The sequence below is a fragment of the Hemicordylus capensis genome, chromosome 1 (assembly GCF_027244095.1).
Source record: "Hemicordylus capensis ecotype Gifberg chromosome 1, rHemCap1.1.pri, whole genome shotgun sequence".
NCBI lineage: Eukaryota > Metazoa > Chordata > Lepidosauria > Squamata > Cordylidae > Hemicordylus > Hemicordylus capensis.
Genome location: NC_069657.1, coordinates 422,317,459 through 422,336,743, shown reverse-complemented (window position 1 = coordinate 422,336,743; position 19,285 = coordinate 422,317,459). Strand labels below are relative to the sequence as shown.

Sequence of the window (19,285 nt, the reverse complement as noted above, 5' to 3'; positions counted from 1 at the left end):
CATCCAAAGCTCTGAACAAACCAAGACCTCCTCATTCTGTTCAACTTCCTCATATGTTCATCAAAGCCACTGGATCTAAGCATACATTTGCATCATCAAAAGAACACTACCATATGACCCCCAAAGCTTCAGATCAGCTGTCCTGAGGAACAGAGGTATTTGTTGATTGCCTTTAAGGATTTATGATCACAAATATGACAACATCCCTTAAGGGTAAGCCCTGCTGAGATGTATTAAACATGTGGTGAACACGGCGAAACACTTTTCAGAGTTTGTGACTTTTTACCTGCTTAGAACACAAGTAAGATAAGAAGCTGTTGAAGTCAGTCTGGCATTGTTATGCAATAGAAAATAGTTTTACAATCTAAAGACATTCTAAATAATTAATAGTATGTTTTGCCTAACCTTGTTTCTTCCAGAATCCCCCGATTATGGGTCTTTCAAGAATGGCAATTGATCTATTAAACTGCTACAGGACAGAAGAAATACTAGCAATCTCCTTTCTCTCCCTCTGTTGCTTTCCCACTTTCTTTTAAGTTCCTTGGGAGCAGACATTGTAAGTTCCTTGGAAGCAGAGACCTGTCTATTTTTACCTATGAAACTATCTAAGGCACCATCTACATTGATGAGACACTACAAAACAATCTATCAGTGGAATATCCAAGTGGGAATATGGGCAAACAGAGGGTTTTATTCAACACTGAAGTACTTACAAGTGAAGGCACTGTGAATATCTGTACCGAGAGGTCAGCAATTGAGTACTCTCTGTCGTGGTCATCTTTCACATAATCATTCTGCAATCGCTCATAATTCTATTAAGAAGGAGGCAAAAAAGGCAAAGGGTGCCAACTATCAGTTTTAAAAAGGCATCACTACTCACCAGAGTAGGTACAGTGAAGAGCTGAACAGATAGAGCAGTCACCGACACTGCCCGCTCGTGATCATCCTCCATAAAATCTCTCTGCAACTGCCGGTAATTCTAAACAACAAGGGGGAAATTCACCTCTAATCCACACTGACCAGATGCTTTGTTTAAATTTAATCTTTGCAGTGGGAAAGTTCAGTGGTAAAACTGCATTCTTGTAGGAAAAGCGAACTTGCAATATCATAATTTACCAGGCCAAGAATAAGATACAGTTGTAACAACAACTGTTACTTTAGTCAAGCATTGGGAAGTTAAAATACAAGTATCAGTTGTTACAGGAAATACTATAAGCTTTAGTGTTACTCAGATATCATCTTTGGGAAGCAGTGCAATAAAACTGGTTTACATGGTTGATTACCCAGGGTTACAAGAAAAATACTGAAAATGGAGTACCCCCCCAACCCGCACATAAAACAGCACTAGTTTGGAGAGGAAATCTGACAGGTGGTAAATAACAAGAATGTAGTTTAAAACAAAAAGAAAAATGTTTTCATCTGTGTTGTCAGATATATCCAACAAAAGTGGTCCAATATGCCTGCCCAACCACATGGGAATGCATGCATTCATGCATTTAGCCTCTAATCCAAAGTTCCGTGTATGTGTCAATGTGTACAAAGAGTTCCCATGGAAAGAGGCTCACCCCCATTACTTTCAACAGCATTGGGAGTAAGTCCATACCTGCATCTCCCCTGCACACTAGAACTGCCTAACACTAATGCAAGTGGGGAGGCCTGGTGCACACAGGAGCAAAACGCACATTCCAGAACTCCCATAAACATAAGGAGCCCTGAGATCAGGCTGTTACTATTTAGTGTTATGCATTCTACCTTAAAGGTTAGACGTTGCAAACTAATTTTAAAAGTTAAATATGTTACTTACTCTTGCAAAACGGATCGCAAAAAGTTTCTTGTACTTCAAATCCATAAGAAGGCTGCTCATGAATAACTGATGATAGACACTTCTAGCTCCTGTTTTTAGAAATGTTACAAATTAATGGGGACTATTGTATGATAATCATGAAAACAAAAACCACCAACCACTAATAGTAACCAGATCTGAATAGCTTTAGAGCATGCAGTAAATTCTGAGAATAAAAGTGGAAGTGACATCAGAGCCTTGAAGCTAAGCGTCAGGTCCCAACATGGAGAAACGGCTCCACATATAACTGCTCCAAAACCTTGCTTGCACTGGATATAGTATAAAGACCACCACCACTAGCTCCATAAGTTGATGGGGGCTGCGGACTTACACTCAAAACAGCAGGCACACAGCTAATCTTAATCTTACAGCAGCTGTGCAGGCAGTGTCCAAGAGAGGGAAGCACGACATAGTAGGACCACACACAGTGTGGTGTGATGCAACACACAGTGAAACAGCTCTTTTGCTCCAGCTCTTTGGGGAATCAGCTGCTTGGTTTGGCCGAGTTGTACTAGTACAAAAAGAATGCTGCACTATCCCTAGCTTTGATTCTTATGGTCTCCCAAGCAGCACTCCTCTCTTTAGGGTGCCTTCCTGCACAACAGCTGTATTTAGGGGATAAGGCAAAAAACAAGGCATTTTGGGATTCCATATTCAAGTGCCTAGAATTTGTGCCTGTCGGCAGTGGCTTGTTGCTCTACAACTGACCAGCCTGCACTGGCTGTGTGGAGAAGTATATGTGTGGTCTGCAGCTGCAGGATTGTGCCTGAAGTCATTTTAGACTAACTCACCTTTCCAAAGTTTAGAATCTGATAGCATCAGTTTATCCACAAGTGAAGAATTTTCTCCTTCTGGTCCTTCCTGTAAGCCAACTTGACATAGTATTCTTCTAAGACCATCTAATTATAGACAAAAGGATAATGGAACACACAAGAAGGAGGAACAAATTTATTTTAAAAATCCAGCTTCAGATTCTGAAATCAACAGTACTTCTGATATTTAATCATCAATGTGCAAAATGCTAAAACAAAACATTTCTCTCTTTCTTCTGTACTGACTGGTCAAATGAATGGTGATTTTTGCCAGAGCAGGCTGACTTCAATAATTGCACTCGAAGTATTTGTTTCGAGCTATTTTCCTAACAAGATCCCACCCACCCTGCTTGCAAAGGTGCCATTGGCTGATAGCTGCTAGAGCAGGGCTGCACAAGTTCGGCCCTTCTGTGGATGTTGGACTACAAATCCCATCATCCCCAACTATTGGCTGCTGGAGATGAGGAGAGTTGTAGTCCAACATCCACAGAAGGGCTGAACTTGTGTGCAGCCCTGTGCTAGAGGAATTTAATTTATTTAGCGTATTTTTATATCGTCCAACAGAAGAAATACTAGCAATCTCCCAACTGTCTTTTAAATTGGAAGTTCCCTGGGGGCAGAGACCTATCTATTTTTGCCTAGGAAACTAGCTAAGGCACCATCCGGGTGGCTTACATAATATGTACAAAAATTTAAAAACACAACTACGAAATTAAAACATTAAACATTAAATTAAAACATTAAAATATTAAAATAATTAAAACTATTTAGACTTTTAGTTAATTTAGAAAATAGTGCAGGGGTGAAGGGTTAAACCACAGTTCCAATTCAGAACTCTTCCCCTGCCCACCCATCTGCAGTGCTCTTTTAAAGAGAAACAATGATGTGCTTAACATCTGGTTGGCCCTATGAATCCTGGCCTCTTAGAACTAGAACAGGTCACTAGAAAGAACACTATATTTACAGAATAACCACTCATGCTTTGAGAAAACACGAACCATAATGAGCTTGAATACATTTTCTGTTACTTATTAGCGCTTTGCTTCCCAGCATGGGGAGGCATCTGTTCACAGGGCAACTGCCCCAGTAGGATGGTGGAAGATGGGATGGGGGTCCTTTAAAAACCAGCCCAGCACTGGCGCAGGGAAAGCTGGGCAGCTGCGGTGAATCTTGGGAGCATGCTGGGTAGAGGGGGAGGCGGGGAATGGCACAGGGAAGGCTGGGCACACAGGCGGGGTGGCTGAGAAGCACAGGGATGCCTGGGGGATTTAGTTCCTCCCCTTCAATGAGAGCAGCGCTAGTATTTAACAGGTATTTTATAGTCTTCAATTATATAAAATTTTTTCCTTCTCAGCTATATTAAAAAAAGGTTTACATTCCAGTACCTGAATATCCAATAATATTGCTCAGCCAAGTCAGAAGCTTTAATCCAAAGCTCTGATGGGCAACGATTGATGAGTGCATAATTTGAACCTTCAGCGGCTTAGTCTGGCGACTGGTATTTCTCTTAAGAAGAAAGAGGAGAGGGGGGAAAGAAACCATTAACCGGTTTTGACAAAGACAGAGGAAGAGTGGCTCTCCAGAGCATGGTCAGGACTAAAAGAACTGAAGGAGGGACCGCCCTCCGTAGGCTCTTAAAAGATTCTTTCATTCGAATAGTCCTGCCGCCTGAAGCATGTGGGTGTAGTTAACCCACAATGGGTGCCCTCCGATAACAGCAGAGAATGACAAAATAAACAACTGAAATGAGTGCTGGTTGCAAAGATACATATGAGCAACACTGCTCTTCACATACTATTCCTGATCCAGCAGGGAACACGTGTGTGTGTGTGTGTGTGTGTGTGTGTGTGTGTGTGTCCTCCTTTTGAATTTTAGAGCACAATCCAGAAAAGCTAAGGACTTCTCAGTCCAGCCTTATGTATGTTCAAGCAAAAGTAAGAGCCAATACATTCAATGAGACAGGCACAGGATTGCAGTTTGTCTGTCTTGTTGATATTAATGGGAGAGTTGAGCATTCTCCCCCACAAAAATCAATGAAATATAAAAGTGGAAACTTGGTCTACATCAAACCTTTAGGATTATAAGTATCCAGTACTTTTACTTCAGTGATCTCAAGTATGGTTTCAAAAAATGAAGGGTCACCCACTTTAAGAGATGTATGCTCCAAAAACATATCCATCATAAATGAAAATACCACATGAACTTTACACAACACAATGAACCCGGGTACATTCTATTTGCCCACCCAAAGACATTTCTCCAGACTTACTTTGAAAGAAAAATAGCATTCATTGTTCCTTTTAATGTGAAATACCCAAAATTAACTAACAATGTTAAAGTTAGGGAACTATTGTTCCAAACATTTGTCTTTAGGCAAAATTATTATTATTCCTAAAATCAGCTTGCTGTACAGAAACATAGTATTACATTGGGGGTGTGTGTGTGTGTGTGTGTGTGTGTGTGTGTGTGTGTGTGTGTGTGTGTTAAACAACAAAAATCCTATCATAAAATACAAAGGACTGACAATAATGGGGAAAATCATTTAAAAGTAGAAAATTCAGATGTTTAAGATTTAAAGAATTGAGGAAGCTATTAGGCAAATGGCTTAAAGAGGCCTATTTTCATCCCATCACAAATTCTTCTCGACTGATGATGTATATTCTGAATATTTCACATAATTTAGAAAAGGTATCACACAGAGATATGCAGGAGGAACAAGGATAATGCTGAAGTATTTAGATCATTCAGTGAAGGAAAATGAAGAGGGTCACTTACCTCTATCACTAATTTGGCTTCGTTACAGTAGTGAAAGCCTCCATAGCGAACTGACCTGCGTCCCTGTTCAAACAACATCATTAAAAATACAGTTGAAATTTTACAGAGTACATTTTAACGTCAGGTGGAATAGAAAAGAATGTAGTCCATAGATAGTCCACCCTTGAATGACATAATGCTGTTCCATTTTAATATATCCAATCAAACACTGACTTCCAGTAATAGCACACTGTATTACAACATTAATTATTTCAGTAACAGCTGGTGCAGACAAAACATTCCCAAATCAAAACGGGAATAGGGAATAAAATCACAGTATCTCCCCACTTTCCCCACCAGTACTGACAATGATACATAACTACATCTGCACTGAGGGTAGTGCTAATGTCTTCTTTGCTATGAACCACACCACCCATTGAGATCATCTGGACAGGTTCGTCTGAAGTTGCCACTGGCTCGTCTTGTGGCTACTGAGGGATGGGCCTTCTCCATTGCTGCCCAGAGGCTTTGGAACACATTTCCTGCTGAAATAAGAGCCTCCCCTTCTCTTACAACTTTTAAAAGGGCAGTCAAGACGCATTTGTTCACCCAGGCTTATAATTAGATATTGTTTTAATAGTTTTAACTTTTTAAATTTTAATTGTTGAAATATGTTAATCTTTTTATTGGTTGTTTTTATTGTTTTGTAAACCACCCAGAGAACTTGCGTTTTGGGCGGTATAGAAATATGTTAAATAAATAAACACACACACACACACACACCCCAAGGCTAGTTCTAACTAGGTTTTGCAAAACTGCTTCAAATCTTAGTATTGGGTGCAGATATGTTATGCCATATGAAATGTCGTATTATTTATTTATTTATTTATTTATCTGATTGATATACCGCCCTTCCAAAAATGGCTCAGGGCGGTTTACTTAATACTGAAGAGGGAAGGGAGTGGGGAAAATGGGACAAGAGAGGAGGGCACACAGGGCCCACTGGCCCACTTCCACTCTCTGTTTAAGAGATTAAGAATTGTGAATATTAGATTTCATCCATTATTGGAACAATCAAGTACAGGATAATGCACAGTCATTTGTCGTGCTTTGAACAGTTTAAGACAAGTTAGATATAGCGTGATACAGTATATGTCACAGGCGCAAGCTTATGTAGATGATCTTTTACGTAATCCTTATGCTAATCCTAAATCTGGCTACTGAGCCTGTGCAGAACTTTGCGGGGTAGAATTCCATAGCTCCTCGTGTGCTCTAACTGCATCGCACACCAGGACAACCGTTGATTTGTCAGTTAGAGCGCCAATCTCATCAGTTCCTTTTCAACCGCCTTATGTTTATTTATATACAATGCTTCCAAAAGGGCTCAGGGCAGTTTACAACCCCGATTTTCTTTTGGTATTGCTTCTCTGTCGATAATTACATAATTTTGGTTGTTTTGCTTTTTGAAATGTAATCATTTATTTCATAAAAACATTTTTAGAATGTGATTAACAATGATAACTGTATTTAATAAGGATGTGTAAAATGGTTCAATGTCAAAAGGTTTCTACTTGAAACAGGCTGTTTCGAGTTTCTTGGCTGGCTTCTGATTGGCTTGCGATCTCCTGCTTCTTGGTTGGCTTCTTATTATACAAATCAAGTGTTGTCATGGGTAACTGTACTCCCATTGGCTGGAGGAGGGCGCCAGGCGGGAGGGAGCCCAAAGGAGAAAGTTGCTTTAGTTGAACTTATGGCTATGCTTGCTGCTAAGGGTGCTGCTGTGGCAGCTGTTGCAGTGCTAGGAAGTAAGGAGTCATAATTGTGTGAGAGAGCAATTTGTGCCAATGATGTTACTGCAGTGCAGGCACTGTGGCTGGCAGTGGATTCTGGGTCAGTGATTCTTTTTTGGCCATTTTTGGACTCTGTTGGGAGGGACAGATTCCCCTTTACTGTGTGGTTCTGCAGTGTTTTTCAAGGCAGGATTGCAAAATGCATTGCAAATTGCAACGCAAAACTTGTGTGCACTCCGTGGTACGTAGCACCCATCATACCCTACCACTCAACCCACTTTGGTGTCCCTAGGAGATACCCATGGAGAACAATGGGGTTTCTTGAGGTTTTCCACTGCTCCCTATGGCCAAAACACTTAAAACATTTCAAGGTTTGCGCCACTAAAACAACCGATTCAACTGCTGCTTCAAAAACAGGTTGTTCACTTGTTCCTGTAAGAGGGAACACTGCTAGGTACCATCTTAAGAAGCTGATGCTTGCTCAGATTGTATGGAAGACTGTTTAAACAACTCTGGGAGCGGGGGGCCTAGCTGAGTTGACCCTAAAGAAGTCTTGTCTCTCGGGGTCTCTATAAACTGATTCCAGATCACCTTTGGAGGTTTGTTTTTCTTTGTCTCCTGCATCAATGCCTTTCTTCCCTGCGACCTATTTTTTTCTACTTTCACCAGCAGTCAATCTCTGCTTTCAGGCTCAGAAAGAACATGTTGCTGTTAAATGTTACAAAGTTGGAAGACTAGCTCACTTTGTTTTTGAAGGCCTTGGTCCTGTCAGAGACCAGCTAAAACAAATATTCTGGAACACAACATAAGAAGAGAAGCTAAATCCTTAAAAAGAAAGCAGTGGGGGGAGGGTACTTTTAGTTACTTGTTGCAGTAAAGAAGTGCCAATAAACCGCCAAAGAATCTCTTCCTGGGAAGCCATCCAGTAAGAAAATGTCCAACAATCACAGCATGCTTTGTGAATGGAAAGAGAGGAGCTCAAAACTGAGAACAAACTAAGAGAGCCAATTATAGCAAGATCAAGCAAGCATGAACTATGTTCCTTTGCCCAGGCTTCTCCATTCCTCCAAGTCATTTTTGATTAGTCAGCAAGAAAGAAACAATGATACAGAGGTTATATATATCATCTTATACTCAACAAGCATAGTCATTTTTACCCACCATTTTAATAGAAATCTACTAAACAAATTACTTACATCTCGGTCTACAGTTGTGGCAAAACCAATGGCTTCCTTCTGTGTACAATAGACAGCTTTTTGAAGAGTGTAAATAACCTGTTCATATGTATGAACTTCATCATTAAAAAGCATGCAGTAGTAAGTATCACTCTTCTCACTGTAAAGACAGTATTACATTTATTATTAGTACTAATTTAGACCAATCGAAATGGTACCTTAGTCATCACATAGCTATCTCTCTCTATATAATTCTCTAAGGCATATCCGTGGCTAATCCCATGCGTGGCTGCTCTTGTGAGAGCTCGTGAGCAGCTGCCGGGAGTTATGAGAGCTGGCGAGGAACGAGGGAGACAGAGGAGGAGGAGATGCCACCATTGCGAGCTGCTGACGGCTGAGCAGGCGGCGAAAACGGGGCCACTGGCCTCCTTGCAAGGAGAACCAGAGCTGGCAGTGGGGAGGTCGAGGAGAAGGCGCCGCTGCCACTGCGAGTGGCCAAGCAGCTGACAAAAGTGGGCCGCCGGGCTCCCCACGAGGAAGATGAGTGTTGGTGGGGGGAGGGAGGTCGAGGAGGAGGCAGAGCCATTGCAAGTGGCCAAGCAGGCAGCAAAAATGGGCCCCTCGCCCTCCTTGCATAGAGGATGAGAGCTGCTGGCAGAAAGGGCAGTGAGAGAGACTGGCTGAAGGGATGGGAGGAGATCCGGCTGAGACCTGAAATGGAGGGGTGGGAAGGGAGAAGAACTAGGGGCGCAGATGCTCTGCACCTGGGTCAGCTAGTTAATCTTTATTAAGGTAAGCGCTCGAAGACAAAGCACTGAATCCAGTAATAATCTGCATGTTTGGACCATACTTTACAAGACTCACTGGATTCTACCATTAGTTTTATCCACTCATGCAAAAATGCTTCCCAACCACTCCTCCTCAATTCACCCCCCTAGTGCTCCCTGAAGAGCTGCTCCTTAAAGTCAGAGAATGCTCCAGAACAGCACAGAATTTAGCACAGGGGGCTGCAGTAGGAGGGCAGAATTGGTAGAAATCAGGGACACAGTTTGCACAAGCAGAAGTGCCTTCCACTCACATAAGAGACCCTTGGGATCCAAGACACTGGCTTGTTAAAATCTAAAACAGTAAAACCTAATCTGGATTTTTAAAACCTTCTTTATGCTGAACAGACCTTATATTTTGCTCTACAACATTTGGATGTCTTCTGTGTTCCTTTACTTCCAAAATTACTGTATCACTGAAAATTTAAACAAGGCCACATACAACCAGATATGGTATAATACCAAATCAAGAGCCCTACTTGATCAGACTAAAAATCCATCTAATCCAGCATCCTGGTCCAACAATTGCCAGCTAGATGCCTCTAGGAAGCAAGCAAGAAGGGCAAGTGTAAAAACAAAACATGACATTAATTAAGGCAAAGACAAGCCACCTGGCTGAGAAGCAGCTAACTCAGGAGGCTTTGAGGTGGGAAGCAGCACCCGTATGGGTTCCTATCCCCAAGACTCAGAAAGAGGTCCCTCAGAGAGAGACCCTTTCAAATGGTCCCCAACTTGGCACGCCTCCATAACACAAAGAGACAAAACAAGTCAAATCGAAAAATAAAGAAAAAGCAAAAAAGAATCTAAATAATCGGACAAGCGAACTCCCTTCCCTTCATCATTATTATTATTATTATTTCTTGTTTACACAGTCAGACAGGTGTTATTGACTGGTTTGTTTTATCCAGACATCGAGTCCTTCCCAAGGACCTGGGATGCCAGAATTTTATTGTCAATTGTTATAGATATCGTCCCGCTCTTCCTCCAAGGAGCCCAGAGCGGTGTACTACATACTTGAGTTTCTCTTTCACAACAACCCTGTGAAGTAGGTTAGGCTGAGAGAGAAGTGACTGGCCCAGAGTCACCCAGCTAGTTTTATGGCTGAATGGGGATTTGAACTCGGGTCTCCCCGGTCCTAGTCCAGCACTCTAACCACTACACCATGCTGGCTCCTTGCACACAGAGAAATAGAAAGGGAATAAAAACTAGCCTGAACAGCCTGAAATTATTTCAGAAGCATTAAGAAACTCGAACAAAGCACAGTCTAGTAGCAAGACAGGACTGGAACTGGGGATTGAGTGACAGATGCCTGACTATATAAACAGCGCCTAAATTTTCATTGGTCCTGTCTGGAGCATGCAGATACTGACAAACCCATCACATTAGGATGACCTCCCTATACCACAGAAAAAGCCTATGACACTAATACTAAATTATATGGCATAAGATACTTTCCGGAGTAAACTTTTCTAAGTCAGCAGGAATTTTACTTGATAAGTAAGGAGTATAAAAATTTGATAAATATTATACCTCTTACCAAAAAAAAAGTTCAAGACACCATAATCTAAAATCTCTTCCCTGCTATTCAGGGGAAGCTAATGACATTTTAACATGAACACACATGCAAATCTTGAAAGTTCAAACACAAGTTTACTTACATAGTCTCTAAACCTGGTGGCAACTTATTTTCTTTTTCATTTTCTTTGTGGATATATGTTAATATATCCACAGCATATTGAAACATGATAGCAAAAATATTATAAACTTTTGCTATCATATCTTCTGACAAGTGCACAAGAGGATCCTAAAATGAAAGAGAGGAACTTAATTGTTTTGATGAAGTAAACTGATGCCACATTGTATTGCAGAGGACCTAAAAGACCACATTTAACTCTTGAAAGGTTCTCATAACCTAATCTACAAGCCGGGGTGTTGGTCAAGCTCAGAGCTATTTTTAATAGATGATATCCAGACTAAGTTCATCATGATGAAGTTCTATTGAAACTAATGGGACTTGTTAGTCATGACTGGTGCTTAATCATGACTAACAAGGCCAGATGTTTCCCAGTATTAATTAACTGCCCCTCAATTAAAACATCTGAAATTAAGTGCAAACACCTAATAAAATACATGCTCCTGAAACAGCAGTTTGCTATAATATCAGCAGTAAACTCTGACAACGCTGCATGAAGCAGTGGGGTCATCAGTAGACCCCACAGCTAGGTTAGCTAGCAGAGAGTGTGGTCTCAGAAATCAGACTTCCCATCACTTTCCTTATTTGGTGCCTCAGCAGTACTGTGGTATGATTTTGAAAGGCTTTGTACTGTTACCTCTTCCTCTTCAGTTTCTGAAGTATTATGTTCATGCTTTTGACAGCAAGGACCTTCTTTCCAAGCTTCTGTATCACCACAGTCACAGAAACCTCCTCCACCAGATGTCGTCATCTAAAACAATGTTTTAAAATGCTTAAGAACAGAAAAGTATGCTTGTTAAATGAAAACCTAAGTTCCTAGGCTTCTAGGTCATTTGGCAAACTTTCTACCCAAAGACAATTGGGTAACTGGAAAAAAATTAGAGAACATCCCAAGTGAGTTTACAGATTGAAATAATGTTTTAACTATTGCTATGTGTGATGGTAGTTAGATGACTATAGGAAAAGCTGTGCTTTTCCCATTTTAGAACCCAAGTCTATACACTCAGTGGAGCAGAGACTACATGATTGGGGGCTTAGGGCTCACACCACACGAGGGCTCTGTCCCCTTGCAATGACCCTGACAGCTGGCTTCTCCCAGTGCCAAAGCAGAGGTCCTCTGTTAATCCCTTAGAAAGGGCAGAGAGAAGCATAGGTCACTACTGAGCCCAAAGGGTAAATTAGGAATTGGAGCAAGGAGATTTTTCCTTGCTTATAGAGGCAATCAAGGTAGAATTGTTCTATTCTGTGCTGCCTCCCCATCCACCCCTTAAGAGGCCATAGATGCTCTTCCACTTTAGACCTGCACTATAACAGCTACAGAAGGCAAGATAATCAGTCTGCCAATGTATCAATGTGACCTACTAGATGGTCTTAAATCTGTATGCTATGCAAGTTGCTCACATAATATAAAAACAAGAGCTGCTTAAGCTTAGCTTATGAATCATATTCTTGACCATACAAGTTCCAGTTAAATAAAAATGCTGACTGAATGGCTTTTTAATTACCAGTTCTGCTAATTTATGGTACTTATGATCTACTTATTGGGTAATTTAAGATTTTTAGTGCCCCATTTGTTCAGTGAGAAAGGCTATACTATAAATACTTAAAGAACTTCAATATCATTGATAGATTTTCACACTGGCTCTTCTTCTTCCTGAACAATCTCTTCCAGCAGCCACTCCATTTGACTGCATCTAAGGACGAGGCAAAACAAGGCCCATTCAAGACCAGCTGCCCTTTGGCACCTCCTCACCACCTAATGATGCAATGGGAAGTAACCTGCCTAGAGACCAGAAGGCTGTTGGTTCGAATCCCCGCTGGTGTGTTTCTCAGACAGTGTCACGCCCTCGATCTCAGACAGCGAGGAGGAAGGGGAAGCTGTCAACTTTTCAGACAATGCTGGGGTGTTTAAGGGGCAGAGCCCGGCTGTCAGTTTCCAAGAAACGGCTGAGGCAGATCCGGCTGATGATTAAGAGCAGGCACAATAACCTGAGACAGCAGAAACCGTGACAGACCAATCAGAAGAGGAGCTATGCAAGCAACCTCCACTGACTCCACAACAGAGGCGGATCACAAGGCGGAGAACCCAGCTTGAAACTATCAGGAGGAGTAAATGCCTCTTGCAGAGGGCTGATAAGCCTTGAATTCCTGCCAGCTGGGAGTTCTCTATAAATTATGTCACCAGCTTTCTATTCACTGCTGGAAAGCAACGTTCGTGGTTCGTGTCGACAGCTTGCAGCCAAGCCCAATAAAGAAGAATTGTGTCCAAGCAGTATCTTGTTTCTGCAGCTCCATTTGGTACTGTGAACTTTCCTGCCAGGTGGCCAGATACTAACAGACTATGGGAAACTCCTATATTGGGCAGCAGCAGTATAGGAAGATGCTGAAAGGCATAATCCCTTTACCACAAGGGGGGAAGCAATGGTAAACCCCTCCTGTATTTTACCAAGAAAACCACATGGCTCTGTGGTCGCCAGGAGTCGACACTGACTCGACGGCACAACCTTTCCTTTCCCTCCCATTACTGCCCTTCAGTGACCATGACACCTAGTCATCATGACATTTTGCAACCAAAATTGGTACCTGAATTTTCTTGTTTTCCTCTTTTCTCCCCATCCCTTCCCCTCACTTTTGAATCATGTCGATTAGATTATATGCTTTTCTTTTAAATTGTACCTTGCCTTGAGAATATTAGCAGAAAGGCAATATGTAATGTGTACATAAATCTCTAGATTAATATTTCAGCACTAAATAATTTGTGGAAATAAAGACAGATGCCATGTTATAATCATATTATTATTATTATTATTATTATTATTATTATTATTATTATTATTATTAATATAATGACATATATATGATTATATATAATAAATAAATAAAGGCAGATGCCATGTCACAACTGGTAGACATGTTCATTTATTGTGTGTGGTATATTTGGTTTAAAAAGATCTACTTACTCTACATCTATCTTTTAAATTTTAAGAACTGCCAAGCCAAACATTGAGTTTCTGAAAGTTCCAACATATAATTGTAATCAAAAATAATTGTAATCAAAATAATAGTGTGCACAGAAATATCAGGGTTGCCACACTGCATAGGCAAGAGACATAAGCATCTGCAGGAATCTTGGGGGGGCATGTGTAAAAACAGTAGTCATATTCATTTACCCAGTGGTAAGCCCCACAAAATTCAACAGGACTGGCTCAAGCGGGAGGGAAGGGAAGGCATTTGCCCCCACCTCTGACACCCATGGCAAGAGAGAACCTTGGAGAACCTCCTACCATTTATCTTGATGCTTCTTCTACCAAAAGTGCATCAGTGGGGAGCAGGGGAAGAGCATGGAAAAGGCAAAACAAAAGGGCTATGATAAAATACACTACCAATTGATCTGACCAAGTGACAAAATTGAGTTTTGCTCCCTGGTAAAATCAAATGGTAGTGTCCGGTTGAGGTCGTGGCCAGGAACCTTGTTCCCTCTAAGCCGCGCACACAGGAGGTTCTAAGTTCCCTCTTTGGTATCTCCAAAAGATGGCTGAGAGAGATTCCTGCCTACAACCTTATATTTTTATCATATATATAATGCACATGTGCGCACACTGCCTTGATACTGCTGCCCAGAACAAAACTCATTCTGCTCACTGATGGAAAAAATTAGAGGCAACACTGGCCAGGAGTACTTTTTATCAGCTTCAGTTGATATATCAGCTATGCTAATTTATGGAAGTAAATGGCCGTAAAACAGTAGTACATATGCTGTTAAGCTCCAAACTGGACTACTGTAATACCCTCTACATGGGGCTGCCTTTGCACGTAGTTTCCCAACTACAACTGGTACAGAATGCAGCAGCCAGGTTGGTATCTGGGACAACCTGAAGGGACCATATAACTCCAATTTTAAAAGAATTGCACTGGCTGCCAATAAGTTTCCAAGTGAAATACAAAGTGCTGGTTATTACCTATAAAGCCCTGAACAGCTTTGGTCCAGAGTACTTAAGAGAGGGCCTTCTTTGTCATGAACCCTGCCACCTATTAAGATCATCTGGGGAGGTCCAGTTATGGTTGCTGCCGACTTGTCTGGTGGCAACTTGGGGCTAGGCCTTCTCTGTGGCTGCCCCGCAGCTTTGGAATGCACTCCTTGTCAAAACAAGAGCTTCTCCATCTCTGATTACTTTTTAAAAGACCCTTAAGACACACCTGTTTTCTCAGGCTTTTAATTAAAACTAATTTAAAACTGTTTTATTTTGTGAATTATTTTTATTCTGTGGAAGTGTTTTGTTTCTATACTGTAATTCAGATTATGTACACTGCCTAGAGAGAGATATACAGGAGGACCATGATATTCGTGGGGGGTTCCATTCCACAATACAACCATGAATACGGAAACCACGAATATTGAGGCATTAGGGCAATGGGGAATTGGGGACTAGGTTCCTGGTTGGGGGGGGAACGTTTTAAAAACATCGGATGGGGGGGAGATACAGGGGGAAGTGGGCTACCATCATAGCTTATCTCCCTGAGTTGCTTTGTTCCCCAAATGCATCCAAACCGGCTTTTTTCCCCCACTGTCGTTTTCTAAATGAGCTATTTTGAGGCTCCAAAACACAAAATGGCAGGCGGAAATGACCTCCACAGTCATTTCTCCCCACCCCCGACACACAAATACACAAGGCTGACTTCCCCCCCTTCCTCCCCCCATCCCTACGTATGCCAAGGTCAGGTGTCTTTTACCCAAATGCGGATACGCGACTAACTAATCTGATGATATTGAGGTCCTCTTGTATATCAGGCGGTATATAAATATGATAGTTAAATAAGTTATATCATCATATATATTTTTTTTAAAAAACTTATTTGGCTTCCTTCCAAGGTTTTTAAATTGTTCTTAAGTATTTTTAATTGGTTTTAAATGAGTTTGAATGGTTTTTAATTTATTTTTATATTGTTTTTAAGCCTTTTTAAAAAACTTTGAGTTTTGTTTGTTTTTTTACTTGTTGTGCACCTGCCAGAGTCTTTGGGGCAGTATAAAATGTAATAAAATAAATGAATGAATGAATGAATGAATGCTGAGTCAACACAAGGTATCTCACAAGTCAAACATATTTTAGCTATATTACTAACCCTGTATCGATGCTCTCTGTGAATACTTCCCAGAAAACATTCCATGCATAAAACACAAGTTGGATCAACTGCACAGTCTCTGGGAGGGGGAGGAAAGAAAAGAAAAGAACATATTATAACAAGGCCACGCACACAAACCCCTTTGTAACTGCTTACGAGAAAACTGACAATGAGCACAATCCAGAGACCTAAACACAGATGGAAATCCTATTTACAGCCATGGCTGACCAATTTCTTGCTGCCCAATCCATAACAGGTGAGTAGAAAGCTATGCTTCTATATAGGAATCTGCCTTTCTGACTACTTTGTAGCTTTTAAACACATCAGGATTACAGTAAAATTGATTATTCATAAAAGAAACAGTTTTGTAGTAACAATAACTTGTCTTCCTGGAACAGGTCACACACTGATAAATATAGGTGGCCCTCGTTATTTGCAGTCCTGGCACCTGTGGTTTCACATATCCACAGTTGGGTCATAGAGACCTGGCTTTTTAATCCACGGTTTTAAAAAAATAGAAAAAATTTGCCTATCTGTGGTTCCTAGGTGGCTGGAAATGACTTCTGATATCATTTCCAGCCACCATTTTTCAGCACAGAGCCATTTCGTAGCTCTTTTAACCATCAATCCAGTAATTTTTAAAAAATAAATTGAAGTATTTGTGGGGGGGGGGGCTTTCTGGAGAGCTGCAGGTCCGGAGAGCAAGGTACCATGCTTTATTCCCTTTATTTCTGCTTTTTGGACCTTTTTTAAGCTCAAGGAACCTACACCCTCCCCCATTCCCATTGACACAAGGTTTCATTATTCGCAGTTTCTGTATTCACAGCTACATGCAAGAACAGAACCCCTGCGAATAGCAAGGGCCACCTGTACAGTATACACATGTTAGAACTCAGGCCTGTGCGCATGCATGTGTGTGAATAGAGCATACACAAGTACATCCTTGCACATATCACCTGTGTGTATTATCTTTCCAACGCTTTTCGAAGATGAACAGCTATAGTTTCAAGGATTCATGACATTTGAGGCTATTTGAGCAAAAGCTGATAAACTACATAAAAAATACTTTCCGCCCCACAAAATTGAGGATTAATAGGCACCAAAGCACAGCCCCAAATAATCAGAACAGGTTGGGTTTCTTGCAACTGTTCTTTGGAACTAGAGATCAGATACAAGAATTATATAACAAATAATAATAGTGGAAAAGCTTAGCCTTACAACCTTTTAAAGATACTAGGAGTAACATTTTCACATCCACATCAAGTACCTGTAGGAAAGTTACTACTATGGGACAATTTAGAAAACTGCACCCATGCACTCTGCTCATTGGGCAATCCTGTTTTGCTTCTGGTCCAGACCCTTGTATATTAGACATAATGTTTGCATAGGGCTTATACACATGGAGCCCTAAACACACAGGCTCAATTCACACAATTGATAAACCCTGAAATATCATAATAGAGTCTCATCTCAACTAACCTAACATCTCTCAGATATGCAACTAATAAAGAAACTAATAAAAGAACAAAGACTAATTAAGAAAACATCTGGAAAAAGAAAAACACACGACAAACTCATTATCATAAATCGTTCCTGCCATCTACTATTTAAAAAAATCAGGAGGTCATTATCACAGTTCAAAGTAATCTGTTCTATCCAGAACTGAAAATTTATGAACCATTTCATAAACCACCTATTCCTAAGGAGCTTTCATGGATTATATCCCGATCCCAGATAGCATAAGAGCCTTCAAAATACATCAAGGGCTGAGGTCAGCAATAAGGATGTGCACAGAACAGTTTGGAAGTCCTTTTACGGACCGCTGAACCGGTTTGGAGGCCCAGCGTTCAGGCGGTACGGCGGGGTCACCTTTAAGGAGCAGGGAGGGTGCCCACCCCACGCCCCTGCCATGTTTCCCCCCTCCAACGCTGTCACCAAAAACCCTGGTGCATACCTCTTGCAGCCCCAGTCAGCGTCATACTGGAAGTGGCTGGTGCGTGTGCACACATCACACACAGGCACCAGCCACTTCCGGTACAACACTGACTGGGGCTGCAAGAAGGTATGCAGCAGCCCCGCACCAGCGTTTTTGTCAACAGCGCTGGTGAGGGGGAGTGGGGGGGATGGGGACGGGACACCCTCCCTGCTCCTTAAAGATACCCCCCCCCTGCCAAACCGTCCAAACGCCGGTTTGTGTACTTCTCTAGTCAGCAATATTACCAAAGTAAGTGCACTACATGCTTCATGTTGACCCAGAGGGATAGGTTCAAAGCCAAGTGCAAGGACACAAGTTGTGCCACTGAATTAGCATTAGCATCCTATTGCCAAATTACACTGAGTACAGCAGGCCATATTACTTCATGGCTAGATGGGAAATACAGGTTTTATAAGCACAAAGCGGCATTTCCTCAAATAAAGAAGGCTGGGTCTGCTTTGATTTCTCTCTCAGGAATATTGGCTCTTAGTGGAAACAAAAGGAGAGCAAGGCAAATATGCTTATTTTAAAAAAGCATTTACGATTTCTGATGGTCCTAGAAAAGGAAAAATAAAAATTCAAAGTTAACCCAGTTTTCAAGTCTTCGCTCTCTGTCTTCAACAGACCTATTTACAAATGTGTACATATTAACCATTTAGAATGTTTCTCCCACTTACCAGCCATTTTGAACAGAAAACCCATGTGTTTCAAAAACAGTGAAAATGCACAACACCCATTTCACTCTATAATCATATACTATATATTATACACTCTATTATATACAGTATAGATTGAATCATTCTAATGTTAAGGGATATGACAGTTTACAAAAAATGGCTAGTACGGTTACCTGCAAGAATATGTGGGCTCTCCAACTTTAAAAACCCGGCCACAAAGATGGGAAGGTTTGTTTGCTTGCTCAAGTTTCTGAAATCCAAATGCAGGATCTTCACCACACAGGTACCATTCCATTGGACCCAGCAGAACATGCTGTGCAAGCATATCTTCTTTTTGTGGGGCTGGGTTAGGACCCCTGCAGTAAATTTTGGGTACATAATAGGCTAGGTGCTTGTATACTTCTTTTGGAAGATCAGAGGTTTGCAGCCATTTCTTCAAAGGAAAAAAGAAGTAAACACACATTATTACAAAATGTGTTTTATGACTATCCAGCCTCTTCCTTTAAAAACACTACGCAATAATGGAATAATGTTTTCCTGCACACAAAATGTTAAAATTTTCAAATTAAAAAATTCATTTGATTTTAATATCTACAATCCAGAATGGTAGACTGCAAGTCC

The 19,285-nt window shown here is 41.1% G+C and overlaps 1 protein-coding gene across 3 annotated transcripts in view; it reads right to left on the bottom strand.

Moving 5' to 3' along the window:
• UBR2 (ubiquitin protein ligase E3 component n-recognin 2) overlaps positions 1-19,285 on the bottom strand; it is a 124,567-nt gene that overhangs the window by 71,229 nt on the left and 34,053 nt on the right. For 2 of the 3 annotated variants that reach the window (XM_053310956.1, XM_053310941.1), the window contains exons 2-11: positions 18,838-19,097; positions 16,013-16,091; positions 11,529-11,642; positions 10,857-11,002; positions 8,396-8,534; positions 5,431-5,493; positions 4,041-4,161; positions 2,635-2,742; positions 1,805-1,893; positions 714-812 (exon numbers count right to left, since the gene is read on the bottom strand). In XM_053310956.1, the coding sequence (XP_053166931.1) occupies positions 714-812; positions 1,805-1,893; positions 2,635-2,742; positions 4,041-4,161; positions 5,431-5,493; positions 8,396-8,534; positions 10,857-11,002; positions 11,529-11,642; positions 16,013-16,091; positions 18,838-18,989 (1,110 nt within the window). In that variant the 5' untranslated portion in view covers positions 18,990-19,097. Of the gene's footprint in view, positions 1-713; positions 813-880; positions 980-1,804; positions 1,894-2,634; positions 2,743-4,040; positions 4,162-5,430; positions 5,494-8,395; positions 8,535-10,856; positions 11,003-11,528; positions 11,643-16,012; positions 16,092-18,837; positions 19,098-19,285 lie in introns of all 3 variants that reach the window. The other variant, XM_053310949.1, reaches the window with a different exon arrangement.